Source organism: Chlorocebus sabaeus, chromosome 17 (assembly GCF_047675955.1).
Source record: "Chlorocebus sabaeus isolate Y175 chromosome 17, mChlSab1.0.hap1, whole genome shotgun sequence".
NCBI lineage: Eukaryota > Metazoa > Chordata > Mammalia > Primates > Cercopithecidae > Chlorocebus > Chlorocebus sabaeus.
Window position 1 is genome coordinate 64,854,880 of NC_132920.1, and position 23,769 is coordinate 64,878,648.

The window sequence follows — 23,769 nt, forward strand, 5'->3', positions numbered from 1 at the left end:
CCAATGGGAGAATAACACCTGAAAGATTGTACCTGCTTTCTCTTAGACTTTATCTTATGTGTCTTTCCCTTCGCTAATTTTAATCTGTAACTTTTATTGTAATAAGCCCTAGCAAGAAGTAAAGCAGTTTTTCTCAGTTCTTCTTGTACATTATCAAACCTGAGGGTAATCTTTAGGCCCAGACACAATATCTGAAAGTTATGATATGCTTTGAACTTTAATATTTTAAGGAATCTGTGGTCTCCATAACACCTTTTCTTGGACGAATATCACCAGTACGATGACATTTCTGTTCTTGAAGTTGATATATGACTTACAGTTAGGAGTTAGATAATTTCAATAGTCTCCTTATGTTAAAATATATTTAAACCAGTTAATAAGATGAGAACTTTATCTCTTCTTCAACCTGTTTCTTTCTGCTTCCCCCCCACCCCATATTCTTATTATCATAATTTCTGGAAATAGAAGTCAAGATTTTAAGCCGATACTAAAGTTAGTTGGAATAGCTTTTTAGTGGCAATTCATAAAATAGATAAATGAGACAATAATATACTTGGAAGTTCTGTTATTTGGTATAAGGCAGCATCTACAGTGGTACCCCTTGACTTGTCAAATGACTGGCTTAGTGTCTCACAGAATATTTCTGGCAGTGTCAGGTCTAGAAGTGAACTCTTATGATTACAGGTAAGGGGTTCTTTCTTCTGTAATAAACTCATATTATTGCTGAAGTTACTGCCAAAATCACAGCCTAAAAAAAGAGCTTAAATACATTATGGATGTGTACATTAGACAATTTACCTGCAAGTAAAAGGACTCTGACTTAAGCAATATTAAATAAGAGGCCATAAGGATCAAATATATTAGGTCCAGAGGTTGGGCAGGCAACCTGAGAAGTTCAGTCAAGAATTCAACAGTTGATCACAGACCAAATTTGTTCTATCTCTAAGATCTGCTGTTTTCAGGGTACTCACTAATAATAGACTAATCGTTTACTATATTATTATTTAAATGGTTAATAGTGATAGTCTAATTGACTACACCCCCCATCTTGCTTTAGGACCTCAAAATGGTAACGGTAACTACATAAATCTAGATGTTAGAAGGTATAGGAGAGGTCGTGTGTACTTCTTACTTACATTCTAAGAGCAGGTGAGGAAATCTTTCCTCAGAAAGAGTGCCTCCCTTGCCTTAGAGACCAGCATAGTGTCACATGTCCATTTCTAAAGGAATCCCCAAGAGTGGGATGTGATTAACATGACTGCCTTAGACCTCAGAGACCAACGTAGTGTCGCATGTCCATTTCTAAAGGAATCCGCAAGAGTGGGATGTGATTAACATGACTGCCTTAGATAAAGCATGTGACATGGACCAAGACCAAGCATCCAGATAGCCACAAATACCTGAAAAGTGGCTAGACAACCTCTGGAGCAACTCTGTTTCTGGTCATGGATACCTAAATGTGAGTTACAGTTATTCCTTTAGGTATCTGCAGTCCTTGTGGGAAAAATCAGTTTGCCACAAATGTTCCTTTTATTGTAAAAAAAAAAAAATGTCAGTGCACTGATAGTCAAAATATGTGTTGATTGAAACCATATTTTGACTTTTCAAAGGTTTGCTTTCAAAGTTTTGTTTTCTAACTTCAACAAGTATAGTCCTCTTACAAATATCAGTTCTGTTGTTAAGTAATAAACTATAAGCCTGGATTAGTATTGTAGCATTGACTTGTGTTGTATGCTGTTTATTTTCTGAAGCCAGTCAGTGAGTGAGTCCACCTTGAGTAGATATTTTTTATGTCAGGCTTTCTGAGAAATGAGGAGCCGGAGGGGATCCCAAATCAATTGCCAACCGTGTCACAGATCGTTTAAGGCAGAATGGAACATGCTTGTGACAAAGGCAGTGACAAATGAATGTGTACTGAAGGGACAGCACCAACCGATGAGTGAAGGAAACTAGAAATATGTTATATGAGATGGAGGTCAGAGTGAAATTTAAGATAATGATAATGAAATATATGTGTGAATGTAATACCATGAGTTAGATAAAAATAGGTGGCGGTAAGACTCACACAGTGCCTTTCGGAATAATTTCTGAAATTTTATACAAATTCAATATTGCCACAAGTTGTGAATCCAATAAGTGAACTATTTGTTATATAATAGTTAAGCCAACCTGTAGAGAGTGGAGAATAGAACATGTTTTACTACATTAAAAATATATATATATATTGCCTGAGTTTCTGTTTTCTAATCTTGAGAAGTAAGCATATGTAATATATATACTAACCTAACACACAGGCAAAAGCTCACTCTATTTGTAGGTAGGGGTTAAATTATGTTAGTCCGCATTTAGGTATATAAAAGACCAGTGGATACTAACGAGATGCAGATCTTCGCAGGTAAAATTGTGCTCAAAGGCATCCAGGATGCAGTTATCAATGTCCTGTTCACATCTTGTTCCAACATAGCCTGGATTGCATAAGCTGGAAAAGCCATCAACCGCTGGAAACAACAGAAAAGAGAAAACTCTTAACATTCCTTTAACCTCAGTACAGGTAAAGATAATTAGTCTAAAATTCTATCATCACTTATATATTTTGCTTTTAACCAAATAAAGTGTGAATTATCATATTTAATCTATTACATAGTCCTCTATAGTATTTTCTAAATAACCATCTTACTCAGTTCTATTTAACTTAATAAAAAAAATAAAAATAAAAATAAAAAAAAACTTCAGTTAGTTGAAATAAGAACAATTACAATGGATATTTGGTAACAGTTTGCGAAGCAACAATGAAAATATGCAATTTTGTTTGCTCTCTCTTGTTTTTGGCAGTACTCAATATATATGATAAATAGATTACTCTTGTATCATTTAATCTTCCCAAGTTGTTTTAGGTTTAATAAACAAGACCTTAACTGTTCAGTTGTTAAAGTTCTATGTAAAGTGCATTGTGATCTCGAAGTTGATAATGAGCTACTTACTTAAGTCTTAGTTAAAAAGAGCTTTCACGTTTCATCAAAATCTTTTAAAAATAATGATCAAAATTTGTTCTTCATTTTACCATTAATGATGAAGAAGAATGGTGTCTGAAGCCTTTCAAGGAAGTAGTGACAGTATGAATTGCAGTTGGAGCAGGCACCAATTTATAACTACTTACAGTCAGTCCCTAAGTTCTTCATTATCCCTGAGATTTACCATGAAATCTATACTGCCATTACACCTCTGTGAATGTACTTGCTATTACTCTCATTAAATGCTTAGGTCTTCAGTGGCAACAAAATTTTTAATGCACTGTAAGAAATTTATCTAGCTTCTTGATTTCTGCAGCCATGTTTTGTATAGCATATGTAACTAGGGCCTCTAAGGAGAACAGGGTAGTCATACACATCCACAAGAGACTAGTGAAATGCACAAGAATAGGCAGCTCCTTAGACAGGATTTTACTTCTGTTGTACTTTATTTTTTTTTTATCTAGCACCTAGTTTTTAACCTGTCATTGACTACAAATTATTAATAAATAAACAGATGTATTTGTAAATGAATTAATGTGATAAAATGATGTCAGTCTGTGCTTCTTTCTGTGTTACCCATGGTATTTTGTATTTTAAAAATTAAAACCACATATTATACAATATATAATTAAGACACTGTGGAGTGTCATCAATCATAACAGTATTTAAAATTACACTTATGGTTATTATTTAAGTTTGGATACTGATGCATTCTGACAAGTAACAAACAACGAGTCAAATTAACTTTCAGCATTGATGTTACATGTTCTATGAAGACAAATTATAAATTACATTAAAGGCAAAAGACAACAAAAGGTAACTTTGAACAAACAAAGTATCTGGAAACAGACTGTTAAAAAGATAAAAGCATGCTTTTATTGTCAATAAATGTGTTTCTAACATAGATTAATACAGACAAGGAACGTGTTTCTAATACTTTGTTCTGGAATAAAAATCACTCAATGGACTAAGTGCCAGAAGAGAACCTAGAGAACTAAATTGGATACCAAAGGGAAATTGGATACTGCAAAGAAGATAGAAACAATTTAAATATTTAAAACAAAGTAACCAAAAGTAGAGGGTTTTTCTCACATGTAATTTGTTAACTATGGGGCTATGTGATAGCCAATAACCATTTCATAGGAAAGACATGTTACACACATAGTCTTGCTCTCCATTGTTGTTGTTGTTTTTAACAGAGAATCTAGTCACTGTGATGTGGAAGTGCTGGGATGGGAGGAGTGTGGTCCTTTTAAATGATACAGAAGGGGGAAGGGAAGTGCTGGGTAGAGGAGGGCATGGTCCCTGGCTACGGCTCTACCCCCATGGACCTAGGTGAGGACCGATACTCCTGCCTTCATGCCAGAATGTTTCATTTCCCAAGACCACCCTGCCCCCCCCACCCCCATCCTGTGCCTATAAAAACCCCAGAGACCCTAGCAGGCAGAGACGCATGTGTCTGGATATAGTGAGGAACACATCAGGGGAAGAAGACACCTGGACATTGGGAGGTGTACCACCAGCAGAGGAACACACAGGTGGCTGGACATCAAGAGGAATGCCCCGACAAGCACCAGCATGCTGGCAGCCCACCGAGTCCCAGAAGGACACGGAGTTCTGCCAGAGCAGTCAGAGGAGAGCCCAGGCCGCCGAGCAGTCTGAGGTTTTCCCTTGGAAAACCATCTCCCTTCTAGCTCCCATCGTCTGAGATTTACTTACACTCAGTAAAACCTTGCACTCATTCTACAAGCCCAGGTGTGATCTGATTCTTATGGTACACCAAGGCAAGAACCTAGTATACAGAAAGCCCTCTGTCCTTGTGACAAGGTAGAGGGTCTAATTGAGCTGGTTATCACAAGCCGCCTACAGATGGCAAAACTGAAAGAGCAAAACTAAATGAGCACCCTTTAACACACGCCCACTGGGGCTTCAGGAGCTGTAAACATTCACCCCTACACATCCACCCCTGCACATCCACCCCACATCCTCAGGATGTAGAGTCAGAGCCCCACATCCTGCCCATCTATATACTCTCCTAGAGGAATGGGGCACTGAAGAAGCAAGCCACTCCCTCTGTCACACACCCTGCAAGGTGGACAAAGGAACATTTCCTATTTCAACTGCAGTGGTATTAGTCTTTGTTTATAAATATTTCATGCTACTATTTTGAGGCCAAATTTTCTTAAAATAGGCCTTCTATGAATCTGGATGTATTATTCATTTTATACTTAACTATGTACCAGACATCATATATACTGGTTGTACTGAACGAAAGTTTGAAATGTGACAAAACTTTTTGGTGGAATATACAGAGGTATTTTAAAACTGTAACAGCAGGCCAGGCATGTTGGCTCACACCTGTAATCGCAACACTTCGGCAGGTCAAGGTGGGAGGATCATTTGAGGTCAGGAGTTCAAGACCAGCCTGACCAACACAGTGAAACCCCATCTCTACTAAAAATAAAAAAATTAGCCCGGCTTGTGGCACATGCCTGTAGTCCCAGCTACTCAGGAGGCTGAGGCAGGAGAATTGCTTGAAACTGGGATACAGAGGTTACAGTGAGTCTAGATCATGCCACTGCACTCCAGTCTGGGAGACAGAGCGAGACACCATCTCGAAAAACAAAAACAAAAACAAAACAAAAACAAAAACAAAAAAACAAAAAACCCTGTAGCAACAAAATGGTGAACAACCGTATAATAGTGTTCAAAATTTACAGACTCACACACACACAAACACACATATATACGTGTGTTTTCTCATATATAGTCCTGTAATAAGTACTATTGACATGGTAGAGTTCCCTGATCCCTCTGGCAGGACATGCAACAGGGGTATGGCTGGCCTGTTCAGTTGTGCAGCTGCTAAAACCCCTTGCGGGAGGGAGACCACGCAGATAGGCAGGTGTAGAGTCCAGGGCGAGTGCTTTGGGCTCTGGACCTGTGGTAGTGTCTAGCGATGGGTGCCTGAAACCCCAGTTTTACAATGTTCTCTTAGCCTTGTTATACGCAGATGGCTTTAAGGGTTAACCAGCTCAATGGACCCTCTGTCTTTTCACAAGGGCAGAGGGTCAGTGTGACAGCTTTCTGTATCCCGAGCTCTTGCCCAGGATCCAGGAAGATTCGGGTCACACATGGGCGTGAAGGATGAATGAGAGGTCTTGAGTGGTGGAGGTGGCTCTCAGCAGGATGGATGGGGAAGTGCAAGTGGGGGATGCAGTGGGAAGATAATCTACCCCTGGAGTTGGGCCGTACAGTGGCCAAACTCCTCTCTGGCCACTCCTGAACTCCTCTTTGTATTCAGATGATCCTCTTCTCTCTTTCTCTGCTGCATAGTCCATTCGTCCGCTTGTCTTATCTCCTCATCTTCCGGTTCACTCTGGAGTCTGGGGTTCAGCATTTATATGAGTACAGGATAGGGAGCATGGCGGGCAAAAGGCAACTTTTTGGGTGGAAAAACAGGAATGCCTGTTCTCATGTATGGCCACGGTTATCCAGGCTTGAGGATGCGACCTTTGCCAGGGAACTACCTTCTTCTAACCAGTATTTCCCTGTCTCCTATCTGTATCACTATTAACTAGAATTCAGAAAGTTTAGCTTCCCACACTACTTTATTTTAGAGAAAGTATGAAGAATCTAGTGCCTTAGTTTCATTCTGATAACATTCTACATGTGTGATATAAATTTTAATAAATATTTTGGTTCCCTGGTACCTAAATATCCTTAGATGGGGTCCAAAATATATTATGAATGATTATATGATGAAATAAATTAATATATTAGGTATTCAAATTTTACATTTCCCATAATATATTGTGGTATCAAAATTTTAATAGGCAGTATTGCATTATAAGTAACACATTATAAATTGCATTTTCTTATCTTGGAAAAAATATACATTAAATTATTTACAAAGAACTTCTAAAAGTCAAATATAATACATTGTTAATCAATGTGAACAACTTAAATTTAAATTGCCTATATGTAGTCATTATAGTAGGGCTGCCTACGTATTTCAAAAACAAAAAATCTCTAACTTCTCTTTCAGCCATGCGACAGTTAAAAAGACATGAATCTTTTTTAAGTATCATTCCTCACCAGATATCTGTGGGTTTGAGCTCAGAAATGATACAATACTGACTTATTTCAAGGTAATTTGAGAATTTCAGAAATCTTAAAATACAATCTTTGAAGTGCTAAAGTCTGGAACAGAAATAATAGCTTGGTGATTTATATCAAGAGCAGCAAACAGATGGCATATAGTCCACAGAACTGTTTTGCTTAGCTGGCACAATGTTAGAAAATTAACATGATATTAGTATCTATATAGATATTTCAGTTTGCTAGGACCCCACTACTACCTGTTGTTTTATATCTGGATGGTTTCACACAATTTACAAAATTCAGTTGCCTTGATATTGGCTTTTATTTGCAGAGCACTTGTTTTAAGAAACAAATTTAAAATTTGAGTTAAATCCTACTATTTCTAAATAAAAAGACAATAACATAACTTTCTATTGAAATGAGGTTTTAATTTTAACTATTTACTCATATATTGAGGGATCATGTAGAAATATGTTTTAAAGAAGGTGAGATAAAAACAAATAAGATACTTTTTTGCAACACCCTTCTAGACCTTTGTTTATTTGTTTCTCCTCTTCATGCCTCAGCCACATTCTGTGTATAATGTCATTTCATTTTCCTGCGTCTAAACAAAATTACCCATTTTAGGCATATTCTTCCACAGAAAAATCCATGTTTCCATCTTACTTTTCCCTCTTTCCTTCTTTTCTTCCTGTCTTCTTTTTCCTTTTTAAATTTATATTTCTTAGGAATATAAATTTCAGTAGGAAGAAATGTGAGTGTGTGGGGTGCATATGTATAGAATAGGCTAAACTAATATTACTTTGAATATTGTAAACAATGCTTTCTCATGCCTAAAAGTGAATATTTTTTAAAATTCTACCATTTCAAACAAATTTTCAAAGGCTAATTCTCACACAAGAAAGAAAAAGTCACATTTCATCAGATTTCCTCGTTTGCTTCACTCACAAAAATATGAATGGATTTGTCAGAAATTGGGGGTACTTAGTGAAGATAACTGACATTGACTTTGATGTTCAAGCCAGGCTAAAGTCAGTAAATAATCCTGGTTAAATCCTAAACTCTCCCATTACTATGTTAGATTCTACATTGGTCTGCTCTACTACAATTGCAGCCGCTGAAGGAACTCACTATCATAGCAATATCCACGCAGGCAAGGGCTGGAACTGCGCTCATTGACATTGATCTCACAGCATGGACCTGCAAAGCTGGCACACTGGCACTGGAACTCAAGGGGAAACATTTCCAAATCCATTTTCTCTTTACGCACAGCTCCATTCTCACAAGGATTACTAGCTTTGCAAGGCCCAAATTCACAGTGATGACTTGGAAAGGAAAGAATCAAAATGCCAGTGCTTATTGAATGAACCAATTCTTGCAACTGCTGTCATTCACCTGGCATATTTCAGCATAAATGCATCCAATTTATTCTCTATTCTCTTCCATATTATGCTTGTGACTCTCTCTCTTTCCCTCTACATTACAATTTAAGAAATAAATGTTATTTATTATTTCTATGCTTCATCTAACAAAGTACCAGCAGGCAGCAATGATAAGTGACAGCACTTTAAAAAATTATATTTTGTTTCTTCATACTTCCCACTTCTTGTTCAACAATGTTTTCTGAAGACATTGCAATTAAGAAAGCAGATTATTAACAATTTGATGCTCCCTATGTTTTATTTCTGGTACCCTGGAGGTTGCTACCACTGTAAGCTTTGTTTGATGGATTTCTTGCTATTCTCAAAACAAATAACTGATAAAAGAACATTATAATAAGCATCTAATCTTAATAGAAACACTTCAGTCCTGAATTTTTAAAATATTTTACTCAGAAAATCTAATTGCATAAAGTGATTGCCAATGTGTGAAATGTACACAAGTATTTAAGAAATAGGATGGTTTTATTCAAGAGAAACCGTATTAGACAAAAAGCTCAGTATAAGCAGCACAAACTTTTTCAACAAAGCAAAATTATTACTTGAGTGTCAGTTTTCAAGGCATAGTAAAAATAATTAGATGTTAGCTATTTGGAAAGTATTTAAAAATAATGTCACTTATTCACTAAAATGTATAGTGTATAGGTACAAACATAGGTTCTAAAAAGGCCTGACTGAATACTTTAAAGCAGAAAATATACAGTCATCATTAAGTCCTTGAACTGCTTGGGTTTTTTCAGAAACTTCACAAGTGCAGGGAAAAGGGTATAACACAAAGACTTAGGATAAGGGATTAAGTTTTCAAAGTTGAGAAGTACCACAGTAGTTTGAAAAATTATAAAATCCCAGTGTACCTGTGACTCTCCCAATTCTGATCACAAGAAAAATTGTAAGAGGGCCTGCCTAGAAGCTACTGAGGATATCAACAATATGTAGAGTAAAGGCACCAAATTGATATCATTAGTGTCCATAAAATAAGAGCAATAAAACTGTACCAAAATGGAGATACTCAGTACTTCAATTTCCAAGTACAGCAAGAAAAAAAAAAAAAAAAAAAAAAAAAAAGAGTGAAAATAAAAAAACTACTTCCCAAGAACATAAAAATAAAAATGTCCTTCAATAAAAAAAAAAATTAAAAAAAAAACTATGAAGTGGCTACTTTTTGCAAAAACAATGCTTAGCAGTATGGAGAATTCAAATAGAAACAAGATCTTTTTCTGAAACTATTATGAGATTGAAATGTATTGCAAGTAATACATTTCTCAATATTATTTTATCATAATCAAATTTTTTTGTGAAGTAAGGGAAATTGCATTGAATAAACATCTACTCATGCAGAAAAAATGAATTGTCTTTAATGAAAAGTTCCCATGCATACTCTTTCTAATTACCTACTGCTAAATATTTAATTGTGACACTAGGTGTTTTGCTTTGCTAGTGGGAAGTTAATTTAGCTGTTGCTTTGTAAATAATTTTGTACATTATAAACATTATGTAGCTGAACAACAATGTATATGAGAAACTACTCATGATATTTTCTTTTACAGAACATACATGAATTCACTGTACCCCCATATCATGTTGATTTGTATATTATTTCATTATACTAATATGTAATGAGCCCTTACTCCGTGGCAAGCACTGTGATAGATGTGGGAGGTGGGGGGCAGGTGTTTAAAAGAACAATGATAGGTTCAAATAGGCAAGTAAATAGATGCAGTAAGTGGTAAACATGGTCAATTTCCTGTGCTAAAGAGTCATTATGTAAGTAGAATTCCAATATGGTTTCCAAGATCTCCACCACTAGTGTACATACCCTACATAATTCCCTCACTTTAAATGTGGGTGAGGCTGGGTGCAGTGGCTCACAACTGTATTCCCAGCACTTTGGGAGGCCGAGGTGGGAGGATTGTTTGAGGCCAGAAGTTTGAGACTAGCCTTGGCAACATAGTGAGACCCCTAGAGGTGTGAAGAGGTGGTGATGTACACCTATAGTCCCAGTTACTACTTGGGAGGCTAAGATGGAAGGATCACTTGGGTTTGGGAGGTCAAGGCTGCAGCAAGCTGTGATTGAGCCACTGCTCTTCAGCCTGGGAAACAAAGTGAGACTCTCTCTCTTAAATAAATAAATCAACATGGGTAAGATATGTGAATATAATTGAATGTCACTCTGTAATTATTTACAGAAGTAAATAATAATTATGGAAGAAAAGAAAAGACTGTGGATATAATTAAGTCCCAGAATCATAAGGGAGTCCATCAAAAGAGACATTATCTTGAGTGCGCCTGACTAAATCAGGTAAGACTTTAAAAGAAGTCAGAGGCATTATCCTACTTGCCTCAAAGAAGCAAATGAAAGCTGTATTTTATAAAGCTCTATGAGACAGGGAATGGCGTGTGCTTTGCAGTAGCCGAGAACACTCTAAACAGCCAGTAAGGAAGAAAGATCAGAGTTCTAAAATCACAAGGAACTAAATTTTACCAACAGCCAGTGAACTTGAAAGAGAAGCATGAGCCTTAAATTAGCTCACAGTCCTGGTCAACCTTTTGATTTCAGTCTTGTGAGACCATGAGTAGAGAACTCAGTTAAGCCATTCAGATTTCCGACTTGCAGAAATTGTAAAATAAAAAATGTGACTTGTATTAAATATATAAGTTTGTGATTAGTTGTTATTCAGCACAGAAAAGTAACACAGTCAAATATAAGGGCAACTAAGATATCTTCAGTGCTATTGGAAAGTCTACTGAACAGGTGATATTTGGAGTGAGCCATAAGGAATCATCAGACATTATCGAGGTTAGACATGTGGGATACAGAAGGGGATGGGGAGAGCTTTCTAGAAGGATGAGGGTCAGAAGGTGAGAAAGTTCAGGAGACTGAAAACAAATCAATATGAGTGGAACACAAAATGCAGGGAAGAAGGAGATGTATTACCACATTTAAGGAATTATAATATGCTACCGACTTTAAGGGAGTTTATTTCATGTGCCATTAAGGGTCGTATAAAAACTGATGCCCTCCCACTCCCTTCACTACCTCCCCGTTGAAGATATCCAGCTCCTAATTCTGGAAACCTGTGAGTGCTATCTTATGTGGCCGATAAGATTTTGCAGATGTGATTAAGTTGAGGATTTTGATGTGGTTAGCTTATCCTATTTTACCTGGGTGGGCCCTAACTGGGTCTTCCGAGGGCCTTTATAAGAGAGAGGCAAGATGTTTAAAGGAGGAAGGAGAGACATGAAGATGAAAGCTGGAGTTTGGATTGATGCAAGGAAGGGGTCACGAGCCCAGGAATATAGGCAGCCTCTAGAATCTAGTAAAGGCAAGAAAATAGAAGTCTTCAGAAGCAACACAACGCTGCAACACCTACCTCATTTTAGACTTGGGCCTCCAAATATATAAAATAATAAAGTTGTGCAGTTTTAAGTTTGTGAAAATTAGTTACAGCCATTATAGGAAACTAATACAGAGAGCAAAAATTGACAGTTAAATTCCGATAAAGTGTTTAAGACATCATTATTGTGAAAAACTCATCCCAATTTCAAAGATGCTTGTGTTAATATGTAATGTGTTAGTTATCACGCTAATTTGTGATGAAAATTGGGATGTGTTAAATGAAGTTCACTAATTTGAAATAACATCTCCATAGGCTGGGACAAGATCCTAAAAGGCTTTGTGATCTATAGAACTTAAACCTGGTGCACACTGAGGAACTGTTGAAAGCCTTCCTAAAAATGCTATAAAGTATGGTTGGTCTCCTTACAGAGAATCATGTTGTATTGTATTTCTTAGTTGTATTTAAAAATATATATAATGCTTCTTTATTTCCTTGAAGTTTCATTTACTGAAAACTATATTCTCTCAAATTAATGTTAAGAAGCTAAAGCACATTTTTTTGTGTACATATTTGGTAGGAACAATTAAGAACCCGTTTTTTATTAGATTTTTACAATGATGTAATCAACCCAGAAAATCAAAAATGCTGAGGTTCCCACTGAAATTGTACCTCTGGGTGCGGTGGCTCATGCCTGTAATCCCAGCACTTTGGGAGGCCGAGGTGGATGGATCATGAGGTCAAGAGATCGAGACCATCCTGGCCAACGTGGTGAAAACCCACCTCTACTTTAAAAAAAAAAAAAAAAATTGGCTGGGCATGGTGGTGCACCCCTGTAGTCTCAGCTACTCAGGAAGCTGAAGCAGGAGAATTGCTTGAACCCCAGAGGCAGAGGTTTCAGTGAACTGAGATTGTGCCACTGCAATCCAGGCTGGCAATAGATGAGACTCCACATCAAAAAAAAAAAAAAAAAAAAAGAAAAAAGAAAAAGATAGAAAAGAAAAAAGAAAACAAGCCAGGCACCATGGCTCGCACCTGTAATCCCAGCACTTTGGGAGGCCGAGTTGGGCAGATTACCTGAGGTCAGGAGCTCAAAGATCTGCTTGGATAACATGGTGAAACCCCCTTTCCACTTAAAAAAAAAAAAAAAAAAAAAGGAGATATAAATATATATATATATATATATATATATATTTATATCTCCAATATATCTCCATATATCTCCTTTTTCCATTGGATGGATGGATGGACTTTCCACTGGATGGATGACTTTCGATATCAAGTTCATTATGATAAACTTCATACATTCATATGTTAAACTTCTTAAAGAACACTGCTGTTTTAAGAGCTGTAAGGGAATATAGATGTTTACAAAAATGTGAAAATGCCAAGCATGTCTTCATGTGAGTCTAGTAACTTGAATTTTAGTTTCTCATGATTTAGACAAACTTAAAATCTGCTGTTTAAAATGTTTGAAGTGATAACAAAAATTCAGATATTTAGAGAAACACAGTAGTTTAAAAGTGAGTAAATAATAGGGTAGAGACAATCTTTCCATACAAGAGACATCATATATGATGTGTAAATGACAGAAGGCTTAGTGACATCCACTATAAAGTTAAGTAAAGTAGAACCAAGTCATCCAATTTCTATAATCAGCAATAAAAACATGAAAGGATTAGACTGGACAGTATAAATTCTGTTTCTGCAGTAATATCAAAGGACATATAGCAGGTAAACAGTTCTTTATGGAGCATACCTCAACGTATTAAATATGAGTCCTAATTTTGTATTTTCATAAAACTCATTATTCATATACTAAAGTTCTAAGAGAAGACAGTCCTTTTTATTAAATGAAGATCTAGCTAATACTGTATATCTTTAAGGGACATTAAGTGGTAATGGACATTGTACATCTTTAAGGGACTTTAAGTGGTAGATATTCTGTGCATTGTAAAAGACCAGAGATGGTTGCTGTTATCTATCATCTAGAAATTTTATGTAAACCAAGGAAGTCTGAGTGATGAATTTTATGGGAAGACATCATTTTTCACTCTCCCTGTCCCATTCCCTCCCAGCTTCCTAGCTCCTATTTAAGTTGGACAAATTTCTTCTCAAATCTTGCAATGATTAGAGAGACAGAAAGCAATGGAAATAACCCCACTTTCCACATAACCTTTAGAAATAAAATGCTAATGTAAAATGTTACAGATACATTTTACAAATATTGTCATAAATTGGAATATATTATTTATTTATTTATTTTACTGTGAGAAAGCAAATCCCCTTTCCAGGTTGAATGCAAACATATGAAGTCAATTATTTTCATTTTAATTTTATGATTTACTCTTTTAAATAATTTTTGTTTTAAAAAGCATACCTTCAAGTATGAATAAATAAAACATTAATACCCATGTTCATGTATGTTCTTTCTTGACCTGATTAAATAGCAAGTGAATTGATTTTTATCACTTCTTCATGTCAGTAAAATATTTTGTGAGTAATTAAACTGAGAGTCAATGAAGCAGCCCCACCAGTATCAGCTAAGCTGGACTGGCTGCATAATATGACCCTGGTGCTTTTCTTCTGAGCATAAACAATTTTATGGAACATAAATACATGAAGGAACATGAATATCATGAAGGAACATAATACAAATAATATCACTCCACACTCATTTCTGAGCACAAACAAAAACAATAAAGCTGTCTAAACTACTAAATAGCTTAGATTCATTTCTCCTATCTCTTCTACAGTTTTTTTTTTTTTTTCCAATTAAAGTTTTAGCTGGATCTGTTTTTTCCACCTTTTAGATAACAATTTTCAAAATACTCTCCTTTGTAACTCTCAGTGTACAGTAGAGGCCAAACTTCCTGGAACCATTTCCAGAGTCACTAAACTCGAGCTTGAATCTCAAGCCTCTGTTGAAATCCTCTCAACAAAGTGCTCCCAAATTCCTCATGGTGTGCTGTTTCTTCATAGTATGGAGCCAATAAACTCAAGTTTGTCTCATGACAGGCGAATTTCTGGTGGTCTTTGATGGGAGAATGCCCATAAAGATACTTCTACTCTGGACTAGAAATAAGAGAGCATTTACGTCTATTTTTCTGTGACCAATAAAAAAAATGCAGTATATTCCCATAGATGTATAATATACGTATGTATTGGTATGCTAGGGCAACCATATCAAAGTACCACAAACTGGGTGGCTTAAACAACAGACAGTTAGTGTTTGACAATTCTGGTGTCTAGAAGTCTATGATCAAGGTCTTGTCAGGGTTGGTTCTTTCTGAGGGCTGTAAGAGAAATGTGTTCCATTTCTCTTCTCTAGCTTCCTGTGTTTTTCTGGCAATCTTTGGCATCCCATAGCTGTAAAAACATCACCCTGATCTCTACCTTCATCTTCACATTGAGGTCTCTCGCAATATTTTTCTTGTCTAAATTTCCCCTTTTGTTAAGCACAGCAGTTATATTGGATTAAGGGCCCACCTACTCCAGTATATCCTCACTTTAATTTAACAAATTACATCTGAAATGATCCTATTTCCAAATAAGGTCACATTATTACAATAAGGTACTAAGTGATTAGGGCAACAACATAATTTTGGTAGGAACAACTCAATCCCTAACAATGTATTTTGAAGTGAAGGAAGCATAAGAGGTTTTTCTGTTTGTTGGCTTTTGTTTTTTGGTTTGTTTGTTTAGAAGCTTTTTTAAAAGGCCGTGTTCTTCTAATGGTTCTCTACTAAAACTGTCTCATATTTCCTCTAAGGTTACCTTTAGTAAAGCCTGTATGTATACCCTGTGTGCGTATGTTTGCTAATTGTGTAGTAGTTCTGAATTTTATTGTTGTTGTTGTTTAAATACAGTTAAATTGTGATTTTTGCAATCTTAGCTTAAATGATATTTTAAAAATCATAGTTACAAAAATATGAAACTTATTGTATGATATCATTTTGGATTCTAGAAATAAAAATAAAGCTTATAAGATTATCTCAATGAACACAAAATAGGGAACAGAATAAGTGGCATAAAGGTAGAATAAGAAGAAAGACTGGGTGTCATATTTTTTATCAATCCGATGATTTCAACACTTGGTTTTATTTTTGGGTAACACATAGTTTGGATTAAGATAAACCCATTGATAATAATTTCAGTCTAATAGGAAAAATATTTCTTTATATTAAAACATTTGTGAATCTAGGTACTCCAACATAAGCAAAGACTAAACATTCCTATTCTTTTTTTACATTTTTTTCTGTTATGTTTCTAAAAATATTTAATTGAACATTGTATCTATTAAACCACTCTCACTGCCACTTCCAAAATCCTTGTCCTGTTATTTTTCTGTCATGTCTATTTTATAAAAATTCAGCCATCCACACAAGGCAATATGTGGCTAACAATGTGGACACAACATTACAAAGAGCTTGAATCCAAACCCTGGTTTGATCTTTAAGTAGATACATGATCTTAGGCATATGACTTTTCTATGCCTCTGATTTCGGATACCTAACATAGAGATAATAACATCACACAACTCATAGGTTTGTAGTACAAAATAAATGAGATAAGATATGTTAAGCATTTCAAAAAGTACCTGCTAAACAGTATATTAATTTAACACATTATTACTTTTTCATTATCTCTGTCCATTTGCCTAGCTTGCTGATTATTTCTGGTAAGACAACAGGAATTATTTCAAAATCAGAATTTCTAACTCCAGATAGGCACCCAACTCTTAGTAATTGTATTAATCCATTCTCATGCTGCTAATAAAGACATCCTTGAGACTGGGCAATTTGTAAAGGAAAGAGGATTGATTCACAGTTCAACGTGGCTGGGGAGGCCTCAGGAAATGTACCATCATGGCAGAAAGGGAAACAAACATGTCCTTCTTCACATGGTGGCAGCAAGGAGAAGTGTCAAGCAAAATGGAGAAAAGTCCCTTATAAAATCATCAGCTCTTGTGAGAACTCAGTCACTATCATGAGAACAGCAAGAGAGTAACCAGCCCCATGATTCAATTACCTTACACCAGGACCCACCTGAAACACATGGAGATTATGGGAACTACAATTCAAGATGAGATTTGGGTGGGGAGACAGCCAAACCTATCATTCTACCCCTACCCCTCCCAAATCTTATGTCCTCACAATTTAAAACACAATCATGCCCTTACAATCATCCCCCAACATCTTAACTAATTCCACCATTAACTCAAAGTCAAAGTCCAAAATCTCATCTGAGACAAGGCAAGTCCCTTCTACCTATGAGCCTGTAAAATCAAAAGCAAGTTAGTTACTTCCTAGATACAATGTGAATATAGGCATTCAGTTAATGCACCCATCTCAAATGGGAGAAATTAGCCAAAACATAGAGGGCACAGGCCCCATGGAAGTCTGAAATCCAATAGGGCAGTCATTAAACCTTCAAGTTCCAAAATGATCTTCTTTATTCCATGTCTCATATCCAGATCACATCCCACGACCTTGGGTAGCTCTGTCCCTATGGTTTTTCAGGCTAGCTGCTTTCACAGGCTGGCGTTGGGTGACTGCTACTTTTCCAGGTGCATAGTGCAAGCTGTCAGTGGATTTACCATTCTTGGGTCTGGAGAACTGTGGCTCTCTTCTCACAGCTCTACTAGGCAATGCTCCAGTGGGGATTCTGTGTAGGGGCTCCAACCCCACATTCCCTTCTGCACTACCCTAGCAGAGTTTCTCTGTGAGGGCTCCACCCATGCAGCACACCCCTGCCTGGACATCCAGATGTTTCCATACATCCTCTGAAATCTAGGTGGTGGTTTCCAAACCTCAATTCTTGTCTTCTGAGCAGCTGCAGGACCAACACCACATGGAAGCTGCCAAGGCTTGGGACTTGCACCCTCTGAAGCTACAGCCTGAACTGTACATTTGCCTTTTTTAGCTATGGCTGGAGCAGCTGGGAGGCAGGGCACCAAGTCCCAAGGCTGCACAAAGCAGTGGGGTTTGGGACCCAGTCCAGCAAACCATTTTTCCGTTTTAGACCTCCAAGTCTATGTTGGGAGGGGCTGCCATGAAGGCCTCTGACATGTCCTGGAGACACTTTCCCCATTGTCTTGGTGATTAACATTCTGCTCCTCATTACTTTTGCAAATTTCTGCTGCTGGTTTGAATTTATCCCCAGAAAATTGGTTTTTATTTGCTGGTACATCATCAGGTTGCTGCAAATTTTCCAAACTTTTATGCTCTGCTTCCTTTTGGATGCTTTGCTGCTTAGAAATTTCTTCTACTAAATACCCTAAATCATCTCTCTCACGTTCAAACTTCCTCAGTTCTCAAGGGAAAGGGCAAAATGCCACCAGTCTCTTTGCTAAAGCATAACAAGTGTCACCTTTGCTCCAGTTCCCAACAAGTTCTTCATCTCTGTTTGAGACCACCTCAGCCTCAACTTTATTGTCCATATCACTATCAGCATTTTGGTCAAAGACATTCAACAAGTCTCTTGGAAATTCCAAACTTTCCCACATCTTCCTCTCTTCTGATTCCTCCAGAGAAAGAAGTTCCAAATGTTCCCACATTTTCCTGTCTTCTCCTGAGCCATCCAAACTCTTCCAGCCTCTGCCTGTTAGCCAGTTCCAAACTTGGTTCCACATTTTTGGGTACCTTTACAGCAGCACTTCATTACTCAGTAGCAATTTACTGTACTAGTGCATTCTCATGATGCTAATAAAGACATAACTGAGACTGGGTAATTTAAAATGGAAAGAGTTTTAAGGGACTCACTAATCAGCATGGTTGGGGAGGCTTCAGGAAAGTTACAGTCATGGTAAAAGGAAAAGCAAACACATCCTTCTTTACATAGTGGCAGTAAGAAGAACTGCTGGCAAAAGACAGGAAGCCCTTTATTAAATCATCACATCTTGTGAGAACTCACTCACTCACTATTACAAGAACAGCAGCATGGGGGTAATCATCCCCATGATTCAATTACCTCCCACTGGGACCCTCCCACAACATATGGGAATTATGAGAACTATAATTCAAGATGAAATATGGGAGGGAACACAGTCAAACCATATCAGTAATCATTTAACATGTATTTCTTCCATTTCTATAATGGTGTGTTTTAGCTGCCTAGCATCTATCTGTTAGCATCCAGATTTTCTGATGGAGGGTTTCTTTTTTCTCCTAAGTCTATTCTTAGCTGAAAGATCATTTTTAACCTTATTTATCCCACTACCTACATCTTGCTACAGAACCCCAGCAGACTAGCTGTTTCCTCCATTTGCTCTCTGGCTTACCAAAAGAGGCATATTATGCCAGTTCATCTAATTGGATAAGAAGAAAGCTTTGGAAGGCATGCTTGTTTTGATAGTAACAATAACAGCTGGTGTAGCAGTGGTGGTGTTAGGTGGATTTTAAGCAGGAAGAGGAGTACGAATGATTACATCTTGGCTAAGCTGTTATGGCTACTTTTATTCTTTCTGTAGCTCTTCCCAAATAAGCAAAAACTGAGAAAATTTATTGCCAGCAGATCAGCCCTACAAGGAACACTAAAGGGAATCTTCTGGCTGAAATAAACTGTCATTAGACAGTCACTTGAATCCATAAAAGGAAATAAAGAGCACTGATAAAGGTAATATACAGGTAAATTTTTAAAGAAGTACGTATATAAAACTAAATTAAACATATATATTTATATATTTTTAAACATAAATACAAATATATGTAATACAATTTTCTTTTTCTATTTAATTTAAAAGGCATCTACATAAGTATTTACAAAACTTCATTATTAAATTTATAATGCATAAAGACATCACTTGTATGACAGTACAATGAAGGGAGGGAGAGAATATAGAGATATGTTGTATCAAAGTTTTTATATACTATTGAAATTGGTAACATTAACTTGAAAAACTTATCTTAAGATGCTTAATTGTAACCCCAGAAAAAACACTAACAACATAACTAAAGCCAATATGGGCAAATACATAACAAAAAAGTTAAAATTGTACACTAAAAATAAAAAAGTATTTTTAAACAAAGAATAATGGAAGATAACGGGGAAAAAATATGTATAGAACAAAATAACAGACATTCATCCTATATATTCAGTAATTTTACTATGTGAAAGAAGTCGTTCACAAAAGACTACATATTGTATGATTCCATTTATATTACATGTCCAGAACGAGAAAATCTATAAAGAAAGAAAGTAGATTAGTAGGAAGAGAGGACTGCTAATGGATATAGCTTTTATTTTGGTGGTGGTGAAATGTTCTCATTAGATTATGATGATGATGATGGTTGCACAAGTTTGTGAATATGCTAAAATCAATTGAATTGTTTACTTTCAGTAAATTTTATGAATTATATCTCAACTGAATATTGAATTATAATTCAATAAAGCTATTAACGTATAGTTGGGATTTTTTTTTTTTTTTTTTTGAGACGTAGTCTCGCTCTGTCCCCCAGGCTGGAGTGCAGTGGTGTGATCTCAGCTCACTGCAAGCTCCGCCTCCCAGGTTCACTTCATTCTCCTGCCTCAGCCTCCTGAGTATCTGGGACTACAGGCGCCTGCCACCATGCCCGGCTAATTTTTTTGTATTTTTAGTAGAGACGGGGTTTCACCGTGGTCTCGAACTCCTGACCTTGTGATCTGCCCGCCTCAGCCTCCCAAAGTGCTGGGATTACAGGCGTGATAGTAGAGTAATATTATCTTTTTAATTATATTAACTGAGGTCACAGTTAAATCTTGCTTGGTCTCAGTTACCTTATTTATTGTTTGTGTCTGGAGAAGTTTAGATACAATATGCGATAAAAAAATTCAATTGAATTTCCATATGATTATTTTTCTGTATCACTGGAACAGATATAATACTCTAAATACAAAGAGATTTTTAATTTTAAAAGTTAGGCTTCAAGGGAGAAAAACTGTTGGAAGTATTTTTATTGCAGTGTTTGTTTTGTGTTTTTGCTGTTGTTGAAGTGGCGATAATAGTGAATTTCCTGCCATTGAAATATGTTAATCCAAAATAAGAAAAACGGGAGAAGAGGAAAAAATTCATAGTTCCCATAATTTGCAGTAAGAAAAAGGAGTAGAATTGTTTAACAGCCTCTCTTTTATAGAACTTTCAGTTTTGAAACCAGTTGAAGCAGCACAAGTGGATGCAGAAATTTCTCAGATAGTCTTTCAATGACAGAAGAGACTCAGGTTTGCTTGCAGCATGATATCACAAAAGCAGTCTTACAGGAAAGTACGCACCTATAGTGCAGGGCAACAATAAGGTAACAATGGCAATAGGGTAGTCAAACAGGGACAGACGTTGATGTAACTTGTCCATGCATACACCACCTACTAAGCTATTTCCCTACTCTTCTCAGTTTCTCCTTAGCAAAAAAGCAATTCCCAATTTTTTGGAGTGAGTAGGCTAACAGACAAGTTTTCTAGGGTGATTTTCTTCAGGAAATAACGGAATGATACTCTGTCAGAGGTCTGATGGGTTGAAGCGCCAAGCTTGACAACCAAGGAGACTTGAAGGGTAAATTCAGCATCAGTGAAAGCTAAAATGATAACAGCAGAGTAGAGGAGTGAGGTGAGTTTGAGGGAATGAGAAAACCATCTTACAGTTACCAAGTAAAGAGAATAGGTTGCAGTTTACATCACACTTGGTCTCTCAGCAGAGGATACTGCCATGGCAGAAACAGGCAAACCGATCAAGTACTATGAGGAATCTTCATATAAGCCAGGGAAAACTCAGTTACAAAACAAAAATGAAACTTCTTCAAGCTATCATATTACCTAAACCACCTCCAAACCCAGATAACATTGTGAAAAACAAAATCATAGAAAGGAAGAAACTTCCTCCAAAGCACAGACTATTAGCACAAAAGAAGTTCTTTACCTGGAAAGAACCAACCATTTTATGTCAATCATATTAATTGTCCATATATTAATGACTATATAATAATGACCACATTACCATTAACAGTCAAGATAAATTTTATGTTGTCAATAGTAATAGGACTTCCAATTGTATGTTGAGATCAAATATAAAAAGAGGTTTCTTGTCTACAAATTTACATTTTTCATACTATACATCCTGGTGTCAGTATACAAACTTCAATTTGCTGACTTTCAATTTAATGAGAGGCAAGAAAATTGGGGCACAATCTTCTTCACTTCCCACCAATGTAATAGCTTGCACTGTATTGGTGGTGGGTAGGGATCAGTTTAAAACAATAGAAAATCTTTTGCTTCATGAGTAGAACAGTAAGTATCAGGGAACCCATTCTAGGAGTTCACCTAGATCCTTGCCTATTTGTTTTCCTATGGCCATGTCTTTGTTGCTAGGAAGACAGGAAATTGTTGATTCTTAGTCGGGAGGAAGATTTCAGCCAAGTAACTAATTTAGTCAAAACAGAATTTATTGAAGGAAAATAGAGAGCAAAGACTTTATTTAGAAAGACAGTATATTCTGAAAGATGAGGCAGAACAGGCTGCTGAAAGAGCGAGCTAGCAGTAGCCCGAGAGGTCTGTGTTTGGTTTTTATAATGTCAGATTTTTTTTTTATTTTTTTTAATTTTATTTTATTTTATTTTTTGTTTATTTCCTTTTTTTTATATTATTATTATACTTTAAGTTGTAGGGTACATGTGCATAACGTGCAGGTTTGTTACATATGTATACTTGTGCCATGTTGGTGTGCTGCACCCATCAACTCGTCATTTATATCAGGTATAACTCCCAATGAAATCCCTCCCCCCTCCCCCCTCCCCATGATAGGCCCCGGTGTGTGATGTTCCCCTTCCCGAGTCCAAGTGATCTCATTGTTCAGTTCCCACCTATGAGTGAGAACATGCGGTGTTTGGTTTTCTGTTCTTGTGATAGTTTGCTAAGAATGATGGTTTCCAGCTGCATCCATGTCCCTACAAAGGACACAAACTCATCCTTTTTATGGCTGCATAGTATTCCATGGTGTATATGTGCCATATTTTCTTAATCCAATCTGTCACTGATGGACATTTGGGTTGATTCCAAGTCTTTGCTATTGTGAATAGTGCCACAATAAACATACGTGTGCATGTGTCTTTATAGCAGCATAATTTATAATCCTTTGGGTATATACCCAGTAATGGGATGGCTGGGTCATAGGGTACATCTAGTTCTAGATCCTTGAGGAATTGCCATACTGTTTTCCATAATGGTTGAACTAGTTTACAATCCCACCAACAGTGTAAAAGTGTTCCTATTTCTCCACATCCTCTCCAGCACCTGTTGTTTCCTGACTTTTGAATGATCGCCATTCTAACTGGTGTGAGATGGTATCTCATTGTGGTTTTGATTTGCATTTCTCTGATGGCCAGTGATGATGAGCATTTTTTCATGTGTCTGTTGGCTGTATGAATGTCTTCTTTTGAGAAATGTCTGTTCATATCCTTTGCCCACTTTTTGATGAGGTTGTTTGTTTTTTTCTTGTAAATTTGTTTGAGTTCTTTGTAGGTTCTGGATATTAGCCCTTTGTCAGATGAGTAGATTGCAAAAATTTTCTCCCATTCTGTAGGTTGCCTGTTCACTCTGATGGTAGTTTCTTTTGCTGTGCAGAAGCTCTTTAGTTTAATGAGATCTGGAAAAATTCCCTTTGAAAACTGGCACAAGACAGGGATGCCCTCTCTCACCACTCCTATTCAACATAGTGTTGGAAGTTCTGGCTAGGGCAATTAGGCAAGAGAAAGAAATCAAGGGTATTCAGTTAGGAAAAGAAGAAGCCAAATTGTCCCTGTTTGCAGATGACATGATTGTATATTTAGAAAATCCCATTGTCTCAGCCCAAAATCTCCTTAAGTTGAAAAGCAACTTCAGCAAAGTCTCAGGATACAAAATTAATGTGCAAAA

General features: G+C 36.6%; 1 protein-coding gene across 1 annotated transcript in view; it reads right to left on the minus strand.

Annotated features, from left to right (window-relative positions):
- The window catches only part of LOC119620187 (protein eyes shut homolog), a 167,704-nt gene that overhangs the window by 111,344 nt on the left and 32,591 nt on the right, over window positions 1–23,769 (minus strand). Inside the window, exon 3 of the mRNA XM_037987166.2 lies at window positions 2,377–2,498. Coding sequence (XP_037843094.2) covers window positions 2,377–2,498 — 122 coding nt within the window. The remainder of the gene's footprint in view (window positions 1–2,376; window positions 2,499–23,769) is intronic.